Source organism: Arvicanthis niloticus, chromosome 8 (assembly GCF_011762505.2).
Source record: "Arvicanthis niloticus isolate mArvNil1 chromosome 8, mArvNil1.pat.X, whole genome shotgun sequence".
Taxonomy (NCBI): Eukaryota; Metazoa; Chordata; class Mammalia; order Rodentia; family Muridae; genus Arvicanthis; species Arvicanthis niloticus.
Window position 1 is genome coordinate 75,005,905 of NC_047665.1, and position 20,410 is coordinate 75,026,314.

The 20,410-nt window shown below is 39.0% G+C and overlaps 1 protein-coding gene across 25 annotated transcripts in view; it reads left to right on the top strand.

Moving 5' to 3' along the window:
- Crem (cAMP responsive element modulator) overlaps positions 1-20,410 on the top strand; it is a 70,831-nt gene that overhangs the window by 38,418 nt on the left and 12,003 nt on the right. For 12 of the 25 annotated variants that reach the window (XM_034510137.2, XM_076939641.1, XM_076939643.1 and 9 more), the window contains 3 exons: positions 641-735; positions 870-1,012; positions 9,393-9,581. The exons of 1 other annotated variant lie outside the window; for it this stretch is intronic. In XM_034510137.2, the coding sequence (XP_034366028.1) occupies positions 641-735; positions 870-1,012; positions 9,393-9,581 (427 nt within the window). Of the gene's footprint in view, positions 1-640; positions 736-869; positions 1,013-9,392; positions 9,582-15,911; positions 16,075-16,621; positions 16,850-20,410 lie in introns of those variants that run through there. 12 more of the 25 variants (XM_034510140.2, XM_034510138.2, XM_034510139.2 and 9 more) reach the window with 10 other exon arrangements.

The following is a 20,410-nucleotide window of genomic DNA, read 5'->3' on the forward strand; positions in this document are numbered from 1 at the left end:
TTATGTGGATGTGTCTTCAGGTGCATTCCATAGTATCTACTTGTAGGTTAGAGGACAACTAGTGGGAATCTGTTCTCTGTCTGATATGTGGGTCTTGGGACTGAACTCAGGTTGTCAGGCATAGTGGCAAGTGTTTTTATTCACTGAGCCATTTTACTGGGCCTTTAAATATAAATTTGTTTTGACTTCAGAATCTTTAAACTCTAATATACTCCTTATAATATAAAGCCTTCTCTCATCAAACATGGTTTTACTGACTTGTTTACATAAGTATTCATTCTTCTTTGGGCCTACCTAATATCCTAACTTTTACACCCAGCTTAAGCCAATGATGATGTAGAGAGAGCACTAAATTGGGTAGTTTTTCTGCATCTGTTATGGTCTTACTGATATCTGAACTTACAAGGACAAATTCAGGTTTGAGGTTTTGGGTCTTAAGTGTTGGATACTTTTCCCTTTTCTTTGAAGCCTTACTTGGTATTCCAAGTACTTTTCTATTGAATTTATATAGAACTATTATCACTTCCATTCCTTGTTTCCCTCTAAGCAGAGTTCTATTCTCAGACTCTTAATCACCATTTTTGAGTGAAGATGAAGATCATATGTTTTATGATGCATTTCAGAAAGTCTTGTATTATAGGTAGCAACAATTGCAGAGACAGATGATTCTGCAGACTCAGAAGTAATCGATTCGCATAAACGTAGAGAAATTCTTTCACGAAGACCCTCATATAGGTGAGTTAACTAACTTTCCAACTGGAATATTTCCTTCCCAAAAGACACAATAATTGTAGAGCAAAACAACTATTCTTTATACCTTTCCTGTTGTCTCTTTCTATATCCTAATTGCTTGTATTGTTATATTTTAGAAAAATACTGAATGAACTTTCCTCTGATGTGCCTGGTATTCCCAAGATTGAAGAAGAAAAATCAGAGGAAGAAGGGACACCACCTAACATTGCTACCATGGCAGTACCAACTAGCATATATCAGACTAGCACGGGGCAATACAGTATGTATGCTATGATTCCATAGACACAGTGCTAGCTTAAGTCTTCCCTATTACCGTGAAGCAGTGTGGGCTTGGGCATCTGAGTGTTTCATGAAAAACTGTGCATCCTTAATAGCTGTGTGTCACAGAATAAACAGTACATGTTAAAGCAGTAAGATATTTGTACTGATAGCTGAAAAGTCTTTATTGCTGAATATGAATGATAAGTGGTTAAAAATTAAAGGCAGGGTTCCTATTTACATGTTCATATTCATCTCAAAGTTTTTAAAATTCTTGTTTTTGTTGTTTTTATCCTATAAATGTCTGTATTTCATTGTTGCTGGCTTTTGTTGCCAACAACTTATTACACTTTTAATCATATAAAAGAGGTAAATATGTTTCCTAAGTTGTGTTTTAAATGTACTTTTGTTTTTATTACTTTGTTAATTTGTGCTGCAGTTTTTCTAAAAGAACAAGAATCATTTAACTTTCAAACTATAGCAATTGGATAGATCATTTTCTTTGAACTTTACACACTGGAAGCTCTAATAAACAGATATACTGGCATTTAGTCTTGTGCATTTTAATGTATTGTTACTTCTGTCCTTTTTGTTATTATTAAAGCCTAATGATTTTCCCAGGTCAAGCACATTTGATAAATAAGAATAATGAGATCTAGAAAGCTAAGTATTGGAAAGAAAGGAAGCCAGGAGAAACAACTGCTTGGGTCCTTGAGGATGTGTGTAATGTTATATACTGTGTCCAAATAAAAGTTCGAAGACTATATTTTCATTTTTTTCTTTTATAACATAGTGAGTGATACCTGAAAAGCCTCAAGACTTGGCTATTAAAACATCTTATCTCCTTTTCTGTATGGAAGATCTTAGGTAGTTATTAGGATTTGTTGTTGTTTGTTTCTTAGAATTTCTCTTGTGGTGATAGTATTTGCAATAGCAAATTAAATCCTGCTTGTAATTTTGGGTAGCTGTCATCATGACCTGTCAGAGATGGGTATAACTTGTCAACTCTCTGCCAGATGCTGAATGCACACATTCAAAATGAATGTGAAGAAAATTCCCACAACCTTTTGTGTTTATCTTGGTTTCTTTGGGCCACTGGAACTATGTGATGAGTGTAAACCAGGGCTTGCCAGCTTTTGTGCCTCTGTAGTACAGTTCTAGGTTCCTGGAGGGCAGAGAGCTCCTCAGCCCTCCGTCTCTAGACAGGCTGAACAGGCCTGGGGAGCTAGAGCCTCCGGACTGATCTTCAGCCTTGAGCAACGTTGCCCATTTACCCAGTGTTCTGTTCATGCTACTGTTTTCTGTTTGTGATTTGACAGGGTAAAGGTTGGAAAATACTGGGGCAAGAATGTTAACATTTAAAGTTTTGAAGATCAGCTAAGAGGCTGTAATCTTGGCATTTCTCCGGCATAGCCTGATGCTACATAGGACTTTTCATGGCAGCAGTGATCTATTAACAGGGAACAAGGGAAGTTGATGCTCTGGGTTAATTTTCCTAGATTATTGCCACAAAACATGACATAGTGAAATGAAGGCTAAGAGAATGTTGAAGCTGGAGGGGATATGGTGAAGGGCTCTGGTATCTGTATTTGCTCACTCAATGATCAGGTCATGAGGCATCTCAGGTTTTAGTCTTTGGAGTAGGTATAATTTCAGTGGCCAAACTGTGGGGGTATATGTGAAGATAAAAGAAAAGCGTAGGTCTAAGTGGGGAGAAAAAGATGTGCAAACATTGGGAGGAGACAAAGGAGTTTTGATTAGTTGAGATGGTCTTTGTGCTCATTAGGCCTTTTCTTTCAATGAGCTTCTGTGCCATAGCCTCTGTGCCGTGGTTCCGGTGCTCCCAGCACCAGAGTCTATACTTGGCATTCTAGCTTACTGTATGTCAGCTGCAAGGCTGGGGAATGAGTCAGAAATTCAGGGGTAAATGAGGCAGCTGTGTTTAGAAGTATAATGTATATTTGTTTGCCCACAAGAATAATTTCTATACTTCATTAGGGAATATTTATATTATACCTTTATACATACAAGATCCATTTTAATTAATCTTCTTACTATTAAAAACTTAGCAAGTGTTGATGCTTTTATGTTATATATAAGTATTTAAGAATAGAAAAAGCTGCTAGCATTCTTTGGATTTTAGAGTAGTTTGACTAGAAGTTCTGTATATTTTTCTATGCATTGTTTTGAGTCACTTTCATAATCTTAATTGTGACAAAAATATCAAACTTGATGAAATACAATATCTCCCACATATAGTAACATTAATTTTTTTCTGTGTATTTATATGTGTGTACGTAAGTATATGTGAATACACTTATGTATATATAAAGGCTAGAGGCTGACATAGGTGTCTTCTATGGCTCCTGCACCTTATGTTTTGAGCTCACCTGGAGCTCACTATTTTGGCAAGATTTTCTGGCCAGTAAGCCCCTGGTATTCATTCCTCTCCACTAGCTGCTGAGGTTACAGATATAGAACAGCAACCCTGGCTTTTACATGGTTGCTGGGGAGTGAACTCAGGTCCTCATGTTTACACAGCTGAGTCATCTCCCTAGCCCAGAGTCATAGTTTTAGTAGTTGAAAGATATTTGTTGAAAATTGATTTTATTATTTTGATTTCCTATTTTAATTTTTTTGGTAGTTCCAGGGATCCATCATGAACCTTGTACATGTTAGGCAAGTGCCCTATCACTGAGCTACATACACTCTTACCTTCTAACTACTGTTTATCATAGAAGTTAAATACTTTTACTGAGTACAGGAAAAGTAGGCAGCTTTAAAAATAGAACTTAAAAATGTAAGCATTAAACAGGCAAGGATTTATTGTTATAGTACTAAATAATAGCTATACCCGCAGAGACTTTGCTGGGAGTACAGAAACTTGCAGTACGTGTGTTGCTAGAGATATGGCTTCCTATGAAAGCATTCACCTGGTGTGTAAGCCTTGGCTTCAATCTCAAGCACCACAGCCAATTGATTTGGTGAAGGAAAATCTGCTGTATCTCAGGGGAATATCTTGAGATAAGCTACCATATGATGGCATTAGAGATAGTGTTAGAGATAGAGATAAAGAATGTTGCTTGCTACATAAAACATTGAAAATATACAGTGAATTCATAAATGCAAAAGTGAAAAGAAAATTAAATGTCTTAAAATTTTAAATGAAGTTAAAATTTTTTTGTGTGTATGGGTAATTTTTGTGTGAGTGTATGTCTGTTCATTATGTATGTCCCTGGTATCTGAGGAGTTCAAAGGAGCTTCAGCTCCTCCGGGGATGGAGTTACAAACAGTTGTATGCTGTCATATGGGTGCTGGGAATAAACCTGGGTCCAGCCCCAATGATTGAAAATTTTAATTCAATAAACTTTGTTCTCTTAGGAAAGGTGTTTTAAACGTACACTCTGTTATATCCAACCTTTTCCTTTACCAATGAAAGGCTGGTGCCAAGACTTTACACTATTCTTTCTAGATAGTGTGTCCCAAGAGTTTTCTCTGTTTGTATTATATTTTCCTAAGAACCTTATTGGAACGAGTCTATGACTCATCTTTTTATTCTTGTATACCAAAGGTAAGTCGGTCAAACTAAAATCCACCTTCATAAAATGACAAATATGGACATTGTAAACTGCTTAAAGAATTAAAATATTTTATTAGTTATGGAATGTGATTTATTATGACATATTCATACATGTATATATCCTTGATAAGAATTCAGAATCCTTAGGATGATCATATGAATAAACACTTTTCTCATAAAGGCAATTGGCTTACACATTCTAAAGAAACTGAGTTTGTATATTCTTAGCAGTGACATTACTTACATCCCTCAAGTAACTCAAAATTATTTATGTACTTAATGACATGTAAATGTGCCTCTTTGATGGTTGTGTTACTGTTCTAATGGCTACTGTGATTTAATCTTTTCTGTACCTCTGGCTTTCAAGACACAGGTATTAGTTTTTCTCCCCATTTTGTCTCCTCCTACTCCTCCCCAACACACACACACACACACACACACACACACACACACACACACACGTGCACGCACACAGACACACACACAGACACACACACAGACACACACACAGACACAGACACACACACACAGACACAGACACACACACACACACACACACACACACACACACACACACACACACTAATGTAGTGGAGCTAGGTGTAGTGGCACAGCAAGCCTTGAATCCCAGCAGCATTGAGGAGACAGATTCAGGTGAGTCTCTGTGTTTGAGGCCAGCCTGGCCTACATAGTGAATTCCAGGACAGCCAGGGTTGCACAAAGAAACCCTGTGTCAAACAAACAAACAAACAAACAAAACCAAAAACCACAAAACAACCCCCCCAATAACAAAATTAATGTTGTGAGATTTCAGTTTTGAATCTTCTAATTACAGCTTGAAATTAGGGTAGTTTTGAATTATATCTGATTAAATATTTACATGCTTATATGTATTTGAACTACTTCTATGCAAAAGTTTACAATTGAAAAGAAACATGCATCAAGTGAAGAGAGCTCAGGTCTTACTTTAAGTTGAATATATTGTGCTCCTTTGCTTGGGAACTTTTCCAGTTTTCAGGGGTTTTTTGTTTCTGTTTTTGAGACAAGGTATCACAATGGAGCTCTGGCTGGAATTCATTGTGTAGACAGGCTGACCCTGAATCCATACTCATCTGTTTAACTTTTTTATCTCTTCTTCCACAGTACTGGTATTAAAGGGGTACACCACCATGCCTGGCTAGGTTCCCACTTTCAAAATCCATGTTTTCTGTCTTTACCAGTTATATAAGACCTAAAATTTGCCTTATGGGCCTGGGGATGTATAACTGAAAATTAGTGGCTTAAGAGATGAATAGGTAAGGGAATGAATGAATGACAGAAATATCTCTTCACAGATGAGTATGGCAGTGTGTGCCTGTGATCCCAGCTGAGTATGGCAGTGTGTGCCTGTGATCCCAGCTGAGTATGGCAGTGTGTGCCTGTGATCTCAGCTGAGTATGGATGGCAGTGTGTGCCTGTGATCCCAGCTGAGTATGACAGTGTGTGCCTGTGATCCCAGCTGAGTATGGCAGTGTGTGCCTGTGATCCCAGCTGAGTATGACAGTGTGTGCCTGTGATCCCAGCTGAGTATGGCAGTGTGTGCCTGTGATCCCAGCTGAGTATGGCAGTGTGTGCCTGTGATCCCAGCTGAGTATGGATGGCAGTGTGTGCCTGTGATCTCAGCTGAGTATGGATGGCAGTGTGTGCCTGTGATCCCAGCTGAGTATGGATGGCAGTGTGTGCCTGTGATCCCAGCTGAGTATGGCAGTGTGTGCCTGTGATCCCAGCTGAGTATGACAGTGTGTGCCTGTGATCCCAGCTGAGTATGACAGTGTGTGCCTGTGATCCCAGCTGAGTATGGCAGTGTGTGCCTGTGATCCCAGCTGAGTATGGCAGTGTGTGCCTGTGATCCCAGCTGAGTATGGCAGTGTGTGCCTGTGATCCCAGCTGAGTATGGCAGTGTGTGCCTGTGATCCCAGCTGAGTATGGCAGTGTGTGCCTGTGATCTCAGCTGAGTATGGATGGCAGTGTGTGCCTGTGATCCCAGCTGAGTATGGCAGTGTGTGCCTGTGATCCCAGCTGAGTATGACAGTGTGTGCCTGTGATCCCAGCTGAGTATGACAGTGTGTGCCTGTGATCCCAGCTGAGTATGACAGTGTGTGCCTGTGATCCCAGCTGAGTATGGCAGTGTGTGCCTGTGATCCCAGCTGAGTATGACAGTGTGTGCCTGTGATCCCAGCTGAGTATGACAGTGTGTGCCTGTGATCCCAGCTGAGTATGGCAGTGTGTGCCTGTGATCCCAGCTGAGTATGGCAGTGTGTGCCTGTGATCCCAGCTGAGTATGGCAGTGTGTGCCTGTGATCCCAGCTGAGTATGGCAGTGTGTGCCTGTGATCCCAGCTGAGTATGGCAGTGTGTGCCTGTGATCTCAGCTGAGTATGGATGGCAGTGTGTGCCTGTGATCCCAGCTGAGTATGGCAGTGTGTGCCTGTGATCCCAGCTGAGTATGACAGTGTGTGCCTGTGATCCCAGCTGAGTATGACAGTGTGTGCCTGTGATCCCAGCTGAGTATGACAGTGTGTGCCTGTGATCCCAGCTGAGTATGGTAATGTGGGCTTATAATACCAGCTAAATATGGCAGTGTGTGCCTACAGTTCCAGCATGTAGACGGTAGAGGCAATAGAATCAAGAGTTAAAGGTCATCTTCTAGTTCTAGGACAACCTGGGCTGCATGAGACCCCACATCAAAAACTTGAAACAACAAACACATTTCTTTTCACTGTTATATATTTGGAAACTTTCTGTAATGGTTTTGTTATTTTAGGACAAGGTCTCTCTGTAGCCAGACTAGCCTAGAATTCACAGCTGTTCTACAATGCCTCCAGACTGCTAGGATTACAGGCACATGCCACCATGCCTGGCTGATAAGTTTTGTTTGTTGTTTTTTTAAAGGCTAAAATAAAATATTATATTTAAATTCATTCAGATGTATCTTATTTTCCTACCTTTCCTCTTGATTGATGTTTATTATAAGCAAATTATTCTAACCCTGGATATTTTGGCTTTTTAGAAGTTTCCTGCTTGAATGTATTCCTACAGATAACACATTTCCAGAATCTCTGAAACATTAGGTTTTATTCTCCAACAGTACTTACCATTTTGAATGGGAAGGTCCTCTGTCATTTCATAATGCCCTGCCATTACATGTATGCCATCCCAAGTATGAAGGGCTAATGTAAGAGATTCATCAGTAGAAATGTTTTCCCATGCCCTGCATGGTGGCATGTGCTAGAGCCTGCTATGCTGTGGGATGGGTGGGGTGTATGCCTGTGGGTATGTGGATTTTCAGTTTTAATTATATTTTGAAAAATATACTTGTATTTTTCAAATGTATTTTATATTTTAAATATTATATTTAAATATTATGTATGTTAAATAAATGACAGAAAATAAGATGATGGACTCAATATTGTGATGTTTATATTATGAACACAAAAAAGCTTTAGTTGGAAATTTAGAGAAAATTACTTTGAAAATATTAAAAAGGCAGAAAGTAAGCCAAAAAAAAATAGGAAAAACCAAAGTAATTTGGTCTTTATCTCAGTATTCTAAAAACTGCTACAAAAGCATGATATTGTATGGTTGTTGAAAATTAAGTTCTGAAGGTTAGGATGTAGTCCTTGTTAGAGTATGTGCCCCCAAAGCATGAAGCCCTGGGTTCAACCCCTATTGCTTTGTGAAACTGGGCATAATGGTGCAGGTCTGATATCAGCACCAAGTGGGCAAAAGTAGGTCATCTTTGGCTAGCATCTTTGGCTCGTGTATAGCAAGATTTGGGATACATGAGACCTTGTCTCAAACATGAAAGAGAAAATTCAATTTCTGTAATTGGAATTTCATTTAACTCACTTAGAGTTGCAGATTCCTTCTGCCTCCCTCCCTTCCTCCATCCCTCCTTTCTTCCCTCCTTCCTTTTGATCTTCCTCCTTCTTGCCTTTCTTCTTCCTTTCTTCTCCTTTCCCTTCCCTTCTCTTCCCTCCTTCCCTCCTTCCCTCCTTTCTGTGAATGCTTACGATTGAACACTGAGCCTAGTGCATGATCTCAGCATGCACTTTACACCCTTAGCTGCCTTCCAAAATAAATTAGAAATGTAGTTAGGTGACTTAAAGCACAAGCCTAACGTAATTGCAGTGACAACTGGAAATCTTACTGACCATTTCCTAATTCTCAGAAGAATGTTGCTTATAATATTTGAAAGACTAGGTAATACTTCAAAGCTGGACGTTCTGTCTTTCTCTTTACCTTTTCTCTTAAGTAGTTTAGTGGAGGAGCCTGGAGAGATGGTTCAGCAGTTAACAATGTGGCTGCTCTTTCAGGGACCCTAGTTGATTCCCAGCATCTGCATGGTGTCTCACAACTATGGAACTCCAGTTCTAGGAGATCCAGTGCTCCCCTTTGGCCTTCACAGTCACAAGGATGCATGTAGTGCACAGACATACATGTAGCCAAAGCATCCATACACATAAAATAATAATAAAATAATGGGTTTGGAATGGATGCCTAGAAGGAAAACTTTGTGGACTCTAGGAATTAAAATTCTGAGTACAAAATACACTGACCAGCAAAACCAAAATAAAATACATGTATGTTGGTAGTAATCTTTTACAACGTTCATCTCACTATAAAGAACCTGATGGTCTTGTTGGTCTTACTTAGAAAGTAACAGTGGAAGCAGTGGTAATAAATAGAAGATATTATATTCTCCCAATATGGGATTAAAATGACTCAGAATTATCTAATATTTCCTCTCTTTTTCTATTAAGTTGCTATAGCCCAAGGTGGAACAATCCAGATTTCTAACCCAGGATCTGATGGTGTTCAGGGACTCCAGGCATTAACAATGACAAATTCAGGAGCTCCTCCGCCGGGTGCTACAATTGTACAGTACGCAGCACAATCAGCCGATGGCACACAGCAGTTCTTTGTCCCAGGCAGCCAGGTTGTTGTTCAAGGTATATTTTATTAATCTAATGCATCTAGAATACCTGTGTCACACATTTTAGTGTCTGTGTATAGTATTGTGAAATATACTGGGATAGAGTTTTAGGAGGGGTAGGGAATCACTTAAAAAACATTCAAAGAAATGTTTATACTTCAGAGAACCTAAAGTATGGTTTTCACCTACTCTGAAGAAAGGGTAATTTTAGAGAGGCTAATGTCACATGCCGCACCTAGTGTATTTTAAAAATTTGTTTATATTGAGGTGTGTGTGTGTGTGTGTGTGTGTGTGTGTGTGTGTTCATATGTGAGGGAGCACAGTGTTCATGCCATGGTGTGAGGTCAGAGGACAACTTTGTGGAGTCATTTATCTTGGCTCACGTTTTATGTGGGTTCTGGAGATCAGACCCAGCTTATCAGGCTTGTGCAGTAAAAGTCCTTTACTGATTGAGCCATCTCACTGGTCTCCAGCATATTTCTATTACTTTTTATAGGGGTATTTAAGTATATAGTCAGTGATATCTTGATTTGTTCTTTTTTTCCTAGCTTATTTTCTAAGTCTAACTTTCACACAACTCATTTCAAACAAGTGCTGATTTTTATGTCTTTTAGACCCTTTTTAGTATGAAGACTCTTTAAAAAAGAAGATTTACTTTTTTATTTTATGTATGAATACATTGTAGGTGTCTTCAGACACACCAGAAGAGGGTGTCAGATCCCATTACAGATGATTGAGTCATAATGTGGTTCATGACCTCTGAAAGAGCAGTCAGTGCTCTTAACCGCTGAGCCTTCTCTCCAGCCTGACTAGTAGACTCTTACAGCTCTTGTGAAAAGAGTCTATAGTGAAATAAAACAAGATGTAGCCATAAGCTTTTAGGATTACATATAAGTTCAGGTCAAACTGGGTAATACATTATTTTAATTTCATTCAGCTGTTTTATGATAAGTATACTTATGATAAGTATAAAACATGTATTTAATACAACTTAAAAATCATGTTTTAATTCTAATCTTTTGGATCTATTTGTCTAGAATGTATCACACTCACTTTAAGGAAAGTAGTATCTGTTCTTTTATTCTGAATTTCTTGGAAATATGGCCCAGCTGACTTAGAATGAAGAAATTTCCTTGTCTCAGCTTCTTGAATGCTGAGCTTACAGCCATGTAGAGTGGCATTCCTGGTTGATGAATCCTTTTACTCTTATGTACTTGGGGGATGACTGTAGGGTATAATAAGAAAATACAGAGTCTGAAAAGTTCTGGAAAGATGGCTCCGTGGTTCTGAGGGCTTGCTGCACGGTCATGAACACTAGAGTTTAGATCCCAGCACTCACAAAACCGGTTAGGTGCAATGTATTTGCCTGGAACCATAGCTCCAGAGAGTGGAGATAGGAGGATTTCTGGGACTTTCTGACTGCCAACCTAGCTGAGAAAACAGGAACCCCAGGTTAAGAAAGAGATCCTACCTCAAAGAAATCATCAGAGAGGAGGAGAACTGGCCATGCATACACATGTGCGCATATACTCAATACAGCAGAAACATATACAAACAACAAACTAAACAAGTAAATCTAACCTTAAAATAAAAAGAAAGACTGAAGTTGGGTTTACTAGTGCATGCCAGTAATTTCAGTACTTGGGAGGCTAAGGATTACTCTGAGTTTTAAGCGAGCCTAGACTAAGAGTTCCCAGCCAGCAAGGGTGCTATAGTGACACCCTCCCCTGCCCCATGCAAACAAACAATAAAACAAAGACAAAAAAGTGGTGGTATTTTATGGGGAGAAAATACTGTTTACATACTAACGTTTATCTTACATTAAAATTAAAACCATTTGTTAATTTTTCCTATGTTCAAACCTTGTTTTTCTAAATGAATAAACATTTTCATATCACCTGTTTTATATGGAGAAATTGATAATGCAAAATTGGTACTTTAAAAAAAGTTTTTAGACTTTTTTGCATTTTATGTTATTACTATAAACCTAAGTTTTATGCCTTGGGGGTTAAAATTATTTTATTTTACAAGTTTCAAACCTGTATTCACTTTGTGTGTGGGGTATACTTGTATATCAGGTACATGTCTGTATCTGGGTGGGTTTGTTTCTTTCTTTTTTTTTTTTTTTTTTTTTATTAGATCTTTCATTTACACTTCAGATACCATCCCGTTTCCCCATTCCCCCCCCCCCTTAGAAAACCACTATCCCATGCCCCCTTTTCCTTTTTGCATTTATACATTTTTTTAAGAAATGTTAATCATAGGCTTTATAAGTTTGGTATTGGGTTTGTTTCTTTCAACTTCTGGGATTGCAGATATATGCTGGGCTTGGCTTTTTACATAGATGCTGGGGACCAAGCTTGGATCCTCAAGCTTGTGTGGCAAGCACTTTACTGTCTAAGCACTTTTCCAGCCTCCTTTTTGCTTTTTCTGTTTTCTGTTGTTTCAAGATGGAAACTCATAGTTACCCTTCACACTTTCTACTCCTTTCTGTCCAGAGTCCCTGTATAGACACTTCCCCATGGTAAAGTTAAAAGGTTTCATTTCTTTTCCTCCTGTCATTAGCCTGTCTAGGCAGCTGTCCCTGTGGTCTGGATGACCACAACAATCAGCCTTCTTGGAGCTGAGAGCTGTAGCAACTTTTTAATACTTCCTGGCTCAATTTTGGGGGAACACTATGTCAGAGTTCACTTAAATTCTTGCCATCACCTTCTAATGATTCTAGGCCTCTAATACTTTTTATAAGCAAGATGTTATCTCTAATATCTCTGCTTCTTTAATACACTTTTGTGTCTGCAGGTTACAGTGGATGCCCTAATATTCCACTTACATTCTCTAAATCTGTTCACATTGAGATATAATCCTATAGACTGGATTGCTTTCATAATACACACACACACACACACACACACACACACACACACACACAAGTTTATGGAAGTCTATGAATCTAAGGGTCTCTGGAGTGCCTGCTGATTCACACAAGCCATTAGCTGTCTCTATACATATAGAAAAACAAGGGGCTCTCTAGGGCCTTAAGGACATTAAACCCAATTAATGAAATCTTGTTATATAACTTTTCCTGAGAAACGTGAACAAATGCCTGTCAACCCACGCCGGGGTGGCAGTGATGACATGGAAATGATTGTTTCCAAGTCTGGTGCTGTGAACCTGTGCGTTGATTTGGTTGCTTACAGGAGTACATGTGGATGGTCACTTTTAAGAACATTCAAATGCAGCTGCATCACAGAAAAGATCACCCCAGCATAGCTGATGGCCTGGCGCTGCCTGTCCATCCTGCAGGCAGCTCTGGGTGGGGAGAGTCCCTTCTTCTCAGCACCCATTACTACTTGTGGAGTAATAACCATGGGCAGGGGCTCATAAATCTTAGTTTCTGGAGCGTCTGGGACACTTGTTTACTTGTGAGTCTTAGAGGCCTCATCTTCCCACTAGAGGAAGGGAAGGGATATATTTTCAGTAGAACAAAATCATTACACAGAAGAACTCTACTCTCAGAATGTAACTACTTCCAATGCTGTTGCACTGGGGTTAGGATTTCAACCTAGGAATGAGGAGTTGCACACTCATTTGCTCTGTAGCATAGTAGCATAGTCTAGTACACTGAGGATGCCAGTGAATGCTGGGCATGTGCCAGGCAAAGTTAGACATCCTTTGTGTTGCCTACTTCTTCCTCCTATGGAGAGCTTGGTCTTTTTCAGGCCTTCCTTCATTCCTCCTGACATGTAATCCCATTTCTTTCATTTCCTCTGTCAGGCTTTTTCTCTCTCCTTTATATCTATTCCTTGTCCTGACAGGCACCCTTTCCTCAGCTTCTATACATTATTCAGGTTTCATCTTAGACAAGATCTTCTCCAGAAAGACTCTTCTGTCTGGCCTTCCACATCTGGCCTAGGCAACTCCACAGTTCCCAATGCATCTGCTTAGGTGATAGAGTGCATGGACTGTCACTCTGCCTCCACTTCAATGCTAAGTCGTATTTGCATTTGCCTTTAGTATCTACCAAGATCTGTCATGTGATAAAGGTAAACATTTTCCAAATGGAAGTGCTGCAGTGGTACACGTCTATAATCCCAGCACTTGGAATTATCAATCTGAAGGCTACAGAGGGAGGTTCTGGTCAAATAAGAAAAAGACCCCTCCCTATATCTGAAAATATAAGGTCAGATCAACAGTTTAGTGTAGGTAGGGCTGTATTAAAGCTCTCCTAATAGCAGTAGTCACCTCCACTTTAAAAATTACATTTGTTTTTATGTGTGGGGATGGATATATCATACACATGTTAGAGGACAACTTGCAGGAATTAGTTCTCTCCTTCCAAAAGTAGGTCCTGGTGATCAAACTCAGGTTGTCAGGGTTGGTAACACATGCCTTTATCTGCTGAGCCATCTCATGGCCCCTTCCCTCTTTTATACAGTATTTATTAGCTGTCAGTGTGCAAGTTTAAAGAAATATTGAGATAAAAATAAACCTAGGTTCTGAAATTTGAAATATGGATTATTAATATTATTCTGAACCTCAGAGCCTTAGGTGTACCTGGATGGGAAAGAGCCCCTGGGGGAGCCTTGCTGAGACTGTCCACAAGTTCTTGTCTTCTTTTTTTTTTTTTTTTTTGGTTTTGTTTTTTGTTTGTTTGTTTGTTTTTGTTTTTTCGAGACAGGGTTTCTCTGTGTAGTCCTGGCTGTCCTGGAACTCACTCTGTAGACCAGGCTGGCCTTGAACTCAGAAATCCGCCTGCCTCTGCCTCCCAAGTGCTGGGATTAAAGGCGTGCGCCACCACCGCCCAGCAAGTCCTTGTCTTCAATCTTCAGTTGCAATTCCACTTTCATTTCAAGGACTCTGCAAAACCAGTAGAAGCATAGATGATCTTTGGTCACCTCACCCATGCCACAGCATAAACCAGTAGAAACATGGATGATCTTTGGTCACCTCACCCATGCCACAGCATAAACCAGTAGAAACATGGATGACCTTTGGTCACCTCACCCATGCCACAACATACAGTCCTTGCCTTTACTGCAGCATGCTTAACTGAACAACGTAGAAATCAGCATTTAAAAGAAATCATTGTATAAGGTGTGGTGGTGCATACCTTTAATCCCAGCACACAGGAGTGAGGCAAATGGATCTCTGAGTTCCAGACCAGCCAGGGATACATAGTGAGACCCTGTCTCAAAAGAAAAATTATTGACCATTTATGACAGACAAATAGATTATTAATATAAAGTCAGGTTGAGTTTTTTTGTTGTTGTTTTTTGTTTGTTTGTTTGTTTTTCGAGACAGGGTTTCTCTGTGTAGCCCTGGCTGTCCTGGAACTCACTCTGCAGACCAGGCTGGCCTCGAACTCAGAAATCTGCCTGTCTCTGCCTCCCAAGTGCTGGGATTAAAGGCTTACGCCACCACTGCCTGGCCAAGTTGAGTTTTAATCATACAAAACAGTGGATTTTTACAGCCCACTGGGAGTTGGGGGGTGAGGGAGAAGATCTCATGAAGCAACATGTCAGGTTTTTTTTTTTTCTTTCTTTGTTTCTTTCTTTGTTTCTTTCATAAAGGTGAAAAAATATTCCATGCTGTGGAGGCTCGTATGTTTTAGAACATATGTCAACTTCTTGTATGACCTTGGTATTGTTAATATTTCAATAATTATCCAGCTTTTCATGTGCAGAAATCTCATCAAGTTATCCAAATAAAAGCTGACATTAAAAATATGAGTAGCAATTTTAGTTATGAATTTTAAAATTACTAAACTTCAAGGTATTACATTGAATTGCAAATTTCTATTTATATGGGTCAAAAGGATCAAATATCTGCAAGTTCACATTACTCTGGCGGTTAAGGAAGACACTGTATACCACTTGCTGCTTTGGCATAGTGAGTTTCTAGACTGTCGGCATTTCCTCACTTCAGGTAAAGTGAGCAAATTCCAAGTCATCCTGGGAACAGCTAGATTTTATGGTGTGATAGCAAATGGTTTAGCAAAAGTAACTGAATGGAGGCACCTGGATATTTCTAGCTCAGTAAGTTTAGAAGTGCCTATGAAATGCATTTTTTGTACTGACCGTCAGGATTTTTTTGTTCATTCTCTGAAATGTGGATCTTCAAATGCTTCCTTCTTTGGGTTCTGAGAAACAGATGAGGACCATCTCTTCCCGTGTCTCCACAGCTCCGTGAGTTACAGCCCTGTAACTTTTCATTTTTATTTGTTTGCCAGAGCCCATCTGAAAAGATTTTTATGTCAAAAGTGAGAAACAAGAACATTCGGATGGTTTATTACAGGAAGAGTTTTTACAGGGCTTTGCTTTCAGTGAGCTGTTATGTGACAAAGCAAATTGATGGCAGTGATAGGCTGGTGACGTCACTGTGATGTCAGTGCTCCTACTTATCTTACACATGCTTGCTAGTTTGGAACACTTTATTTTGGACTGTGGTACAGCCGACAAGACCACTCTGTATGCAAAAGCCCAACATGGCTGTAACTGGAGATGAAACTGGTAAGAACTTAAAGGGGGATTTACATTAATTTTGTTTTGTTTTAATATAGGGTTTAGAAATATTTAGGAACTTCTGAGTGTTTTAGGAAGTGTGATTTTGTAAAGTTGCTTATGCATAAGAAGTTTGTTTTTGTGCACCTCTGCACATTCAGCCTGCTTTGTTAAGACATCATAGTGCGATTGCTTGTTTATAGTGCTATTGTATCTTTGCTCCGTGGCTTTAATGCTCTGTTGGCTAAGGCAGTTATCTGCCCGCTCGCCTTGCTTTTCTCTTCCCCTTCCTCCATTCGTATCTTACCCTAGTCGTTCTGCCTTACTAAAATAGGCTAATAATTCATCTGCAACCTGTTGGAAATTCAATCCAGCTACCAGTTAAAATATCTGATGTCCATGTTGTAAACACTTGAGCTACTAGGTAGTAGCTAGCTCCGCACCGGATAGGGGAAACAGCGTACTAAGAATGGATGTTTTTCAGCCTGCTAGTTCTTTCCTCCTGCCTTTAAAAAATGGTCTGCTCTTCGGCTAATTGAGTTCAAAGGGCTGACGTCATTACATTTCCTGGAATCGTGTTTCAGCGGGGAAGTGGAAAAGTTAAACTCCAAGTGAGCTGCACATTGACGTCAGCTCCGAGTCATGTTGTGATTTAGTCAGTTCCTTTCTGCTTTGTCAAGCTTGGCCGACAGATTGCAAGTTTGTTAACTAGTTCACGACTGCTTCTGGCTGCGGGAACGGCTTCAGACCGAATAGCAAGTCTGACTTTAGCATTTCTCTTGTGGTAAGTTAAATATCTGCTTGAAGGTAGGGACGCATTAGGGCACCTGTAATGCTTTCATGAGCACAGCTCAGGGGTTGTGTGGCAAGCTTAGTGGTAAAGTACCTCCCAGCTTAGTACCTCCCAGCACCTGCCTAGTGACAAGTGGGCTATATTTAGGCCGAGGTTTTGGTTAGCTAGATCCAAAGGCAGAGTGCCCTCTAGTGCCTTGGCAGGGACGTGCTTGTCTTGCATTGTTTCCTCAGCCTTTTCTACTTAAGTTTTGTAATAAGTTCATTAGGTTTTGCTTTTCTTAGTTATAGATAAGTGATTTTGAAATACTGAGTTACAAGTGACCTTTGTGTGGTTTGCGACATTGTTTGTTCAGTTGGATTTATTTGTAACCCATTTTTGAATTTGCAGTTGAATTGAGAATGAAGAGGATTACATGGCTTCCCCACAGTTTAGCTCACATTGCATTGTTTCTGAAATGGTCTTTAAGAAGCTGTTGTTTTGTCAGATGGTGCTTTTGTCAGATGGTCTGTAGATGTACTGTAGATTGCAGCAGCTCTGGAGCAACCGCGGAGCCTCAAACCAGACACTGTTGTAGTGTGATCCTAAAATCAATGACTTTTTTTGTACATGCATTTATTTTAGAAAAATTGTTGGTTTGTTTCATCTAAGCAAACTTTAAATTTCTATTCACCACTTGACTGTTAGAGCAGGAGAGAATATAGTAATACAATAAAATAGAGTAATTAAATTAAAGTACCAAGTATATTTAAAGGTGAATAATTAAGGTATGCGTTTATATTAAAATTGGTCATTGCCTGTGAATTATATATTCATACACACTTGTGTTGATGGAGTGAACTGTCATCCTCGAAGCACCTTCTCCTTACACTTGTTTACAATGACTAAGCCACAGTTTCAAATTTAAATTTCAAAAATACTAAAGCTTATAAATTTTGAACGATATAGAACATTTCCCATAAGACCCAACTGTAGTTTAGAAAAATTTTTGAATCTGTCACTTTTCTCAGTGACATTTGAAAAAGTGTCATATTGAAAACAATAAATGACATTTATATTCTTTTTATTAATGAACAAAACTGCACTCAATTGAAAAGCTTTTTTGGTAGTGTGGCAGAGAGGCTCTTAGCAGGCTTTGGATTCCTGGCTCTGGGATAGTATGGGTTGTCAAGCTGAGGAAATTGCTTTAGACCAAGGACTTAGAAACCTTTGATCACCACCAGCATTTTATATCATGACACAGTGACATGTGTGTCTCACTCTGAATTTATATAAAGCAAGTTTCAAACACAGAAGTAATATGAAAACATAATTATTTTCTAATTTTTTTTTTTGCTTTAACTGTTAGCTTGACCCATGAAATTGACTTTATGACCCATGGTCTGTAATGTATTCCTGAGATCCAGACTCAAATCAAGATTCTTATCTTGATACTGCCCTAGAAAAGATCTTTATGGCGTCTCTAGTAGGATCATGGAATCAAATAAAAGAATGATATCATTAATTCTGCTTGGTGTAATGTAAATTTGTATTGTCTTTTTTTTTTTGTTTTTTTATAATTGATTATTGTTGGAGCTGAGTTTACTGTTTTAAGACCTGGATTAAAGTTAAAACAAACTTTTCAACTATTCAGATTTGGAATATAGTATCTTAGTATTTGATGTAGGAGAACACGGATACTTACCACTTTTGTGATTTCTCTTAGGAAAATTTAACATAAAGGGGTAGTTTTGATTAGGGTTTAACTTTTTTAGTTGATATTAAAGCAAATTATACTTGTATTGGAAGTAGATAGAAGAATAACTTGCTGTGAGTTAAATAAGGCCTCAAAGCTCAGAGGACAGCGTCGTGCTGTCTCCACTGGTCAGCATGTCTTAATGCAGTGTTTGGTATCGTTATTTTACTTTTTTCTATCTTGTTTTCTATCTGAACATATTGTCTGATAAAGCAATAAATTGCATTTATGTAAATATGTATAAAATATTACAAGTAAGCATAAATACAAATGAATAAAAGAGCTAGCAAAGTACTCAGATTGTAAAGAAGACCCAGAAGAAAGGAAATAGAGGTCGGAGCCCTGGAGACCCACCTAGAGGAAGCCATCTGAAACACTGGAAAAGGACAGGTGCTTTCCATTCATGCTCACTGATCACACAGGGGACACACTACTGCACAGATAGTGGTATGACTGAATGCAGATCAGAGTAGGCAGGGACTCTTCTGAGTTACCAAGCTAGCAAGCAGTGATGCGGCTCAGCTCGTCAGAAACCTCTGATTCTGCTCATTCTGTACTATGCTGCTCTCATGACACTGATAAGTAAATGCTAATGTAGCATGGGTCATAATAGCATGCAAGACATAGTTTTTACAATATAAATTGAAGCTAGCATCACTTTTAAGTAATCAAAATGGAGTTTTTTCCTAGACTACTATTCTGATAAGGCAGTGGGGTATTTGTCTTTCTGTAGAACCTTAAACTTCCAGTATTCATAATTTCCTGTATTTTTCATAGATTTCCTAACTTTTAAGACTTTCATCAAAAAAAAAAAACAATCTAAGAAGACTTTTTATGTGTATCTTGGGTTGAATATATTAATTATTTCATATTTTATATAAATATATCAAAGTATCATTTGTACACCTTTGATTACACACACATATATATAAAATTTTAATTTGTTAACTATACCTCAATAAATAAATAAAAACTGAAAATATTTATTTAAAATTTATTTATTATTAATATGTATATGTGCAGGTGTGTGTGTTTCTGTGTGTGTGTGGGCACCTGCAGCTCATGCTATGGCATGCATGTGGATGTCAGAGGACAGATTTGAGGCATTGATTCTCTTCCCTCCTGTATTCCAAGAGATCAAAGTAAGGTTGTCAGTTTGCATGACAAGTATTTTTATACCTTGAGCTGTTTTTCCACCCTCAAACAGAAAACATTTAATGACTTAATTCTGTGTAGGACTTTAAATACAGTTGAAAATTCTCACTGCTTGCTAGTCACCTTTATGTGATTTCATTTACATGGAAAAGAAGGAAGGGAAACTGTGACAGAATGGGATACAAGGCATGGAGAAGCCTGATATGGAGCTAGAAGCACTGGTGTGCTATTTAAGAGATAGAAAATTGGGGGAGGGGGCTGGTAAGATGGCTCAGCTGTTAAGAGCACTGACTGCTCTTCCAGAGGTCATGAGTTCAAATCCCAGCAACCACATGGTGGTTTACAACCATCCATAATGAGATCTGATGCCTTCTTATGGGGTGTCTGAAGATAGCTATAGTAAATAAATAAAAACCTTCGGGCTGAAATTAAAAAAAAAAATTGGGGGAGGGATAAGGAAGATGCCAATGGGTTTTGGAGCTTTGGGAAAGCAACTCTCCTTAGTTACAAGAATGACTGCTGAGTCACCCTTTCTGTTTACTGTTCTTATGATCAGTGAAGTGGCATAAAGGTGGGGGTTGTGTAGGTGTGATGGCTTATGTCTATGGTCCCAGTACTCTGGAAACTGAGGTAGACAGATTGTGATTTCAAGGTCCTGTCCC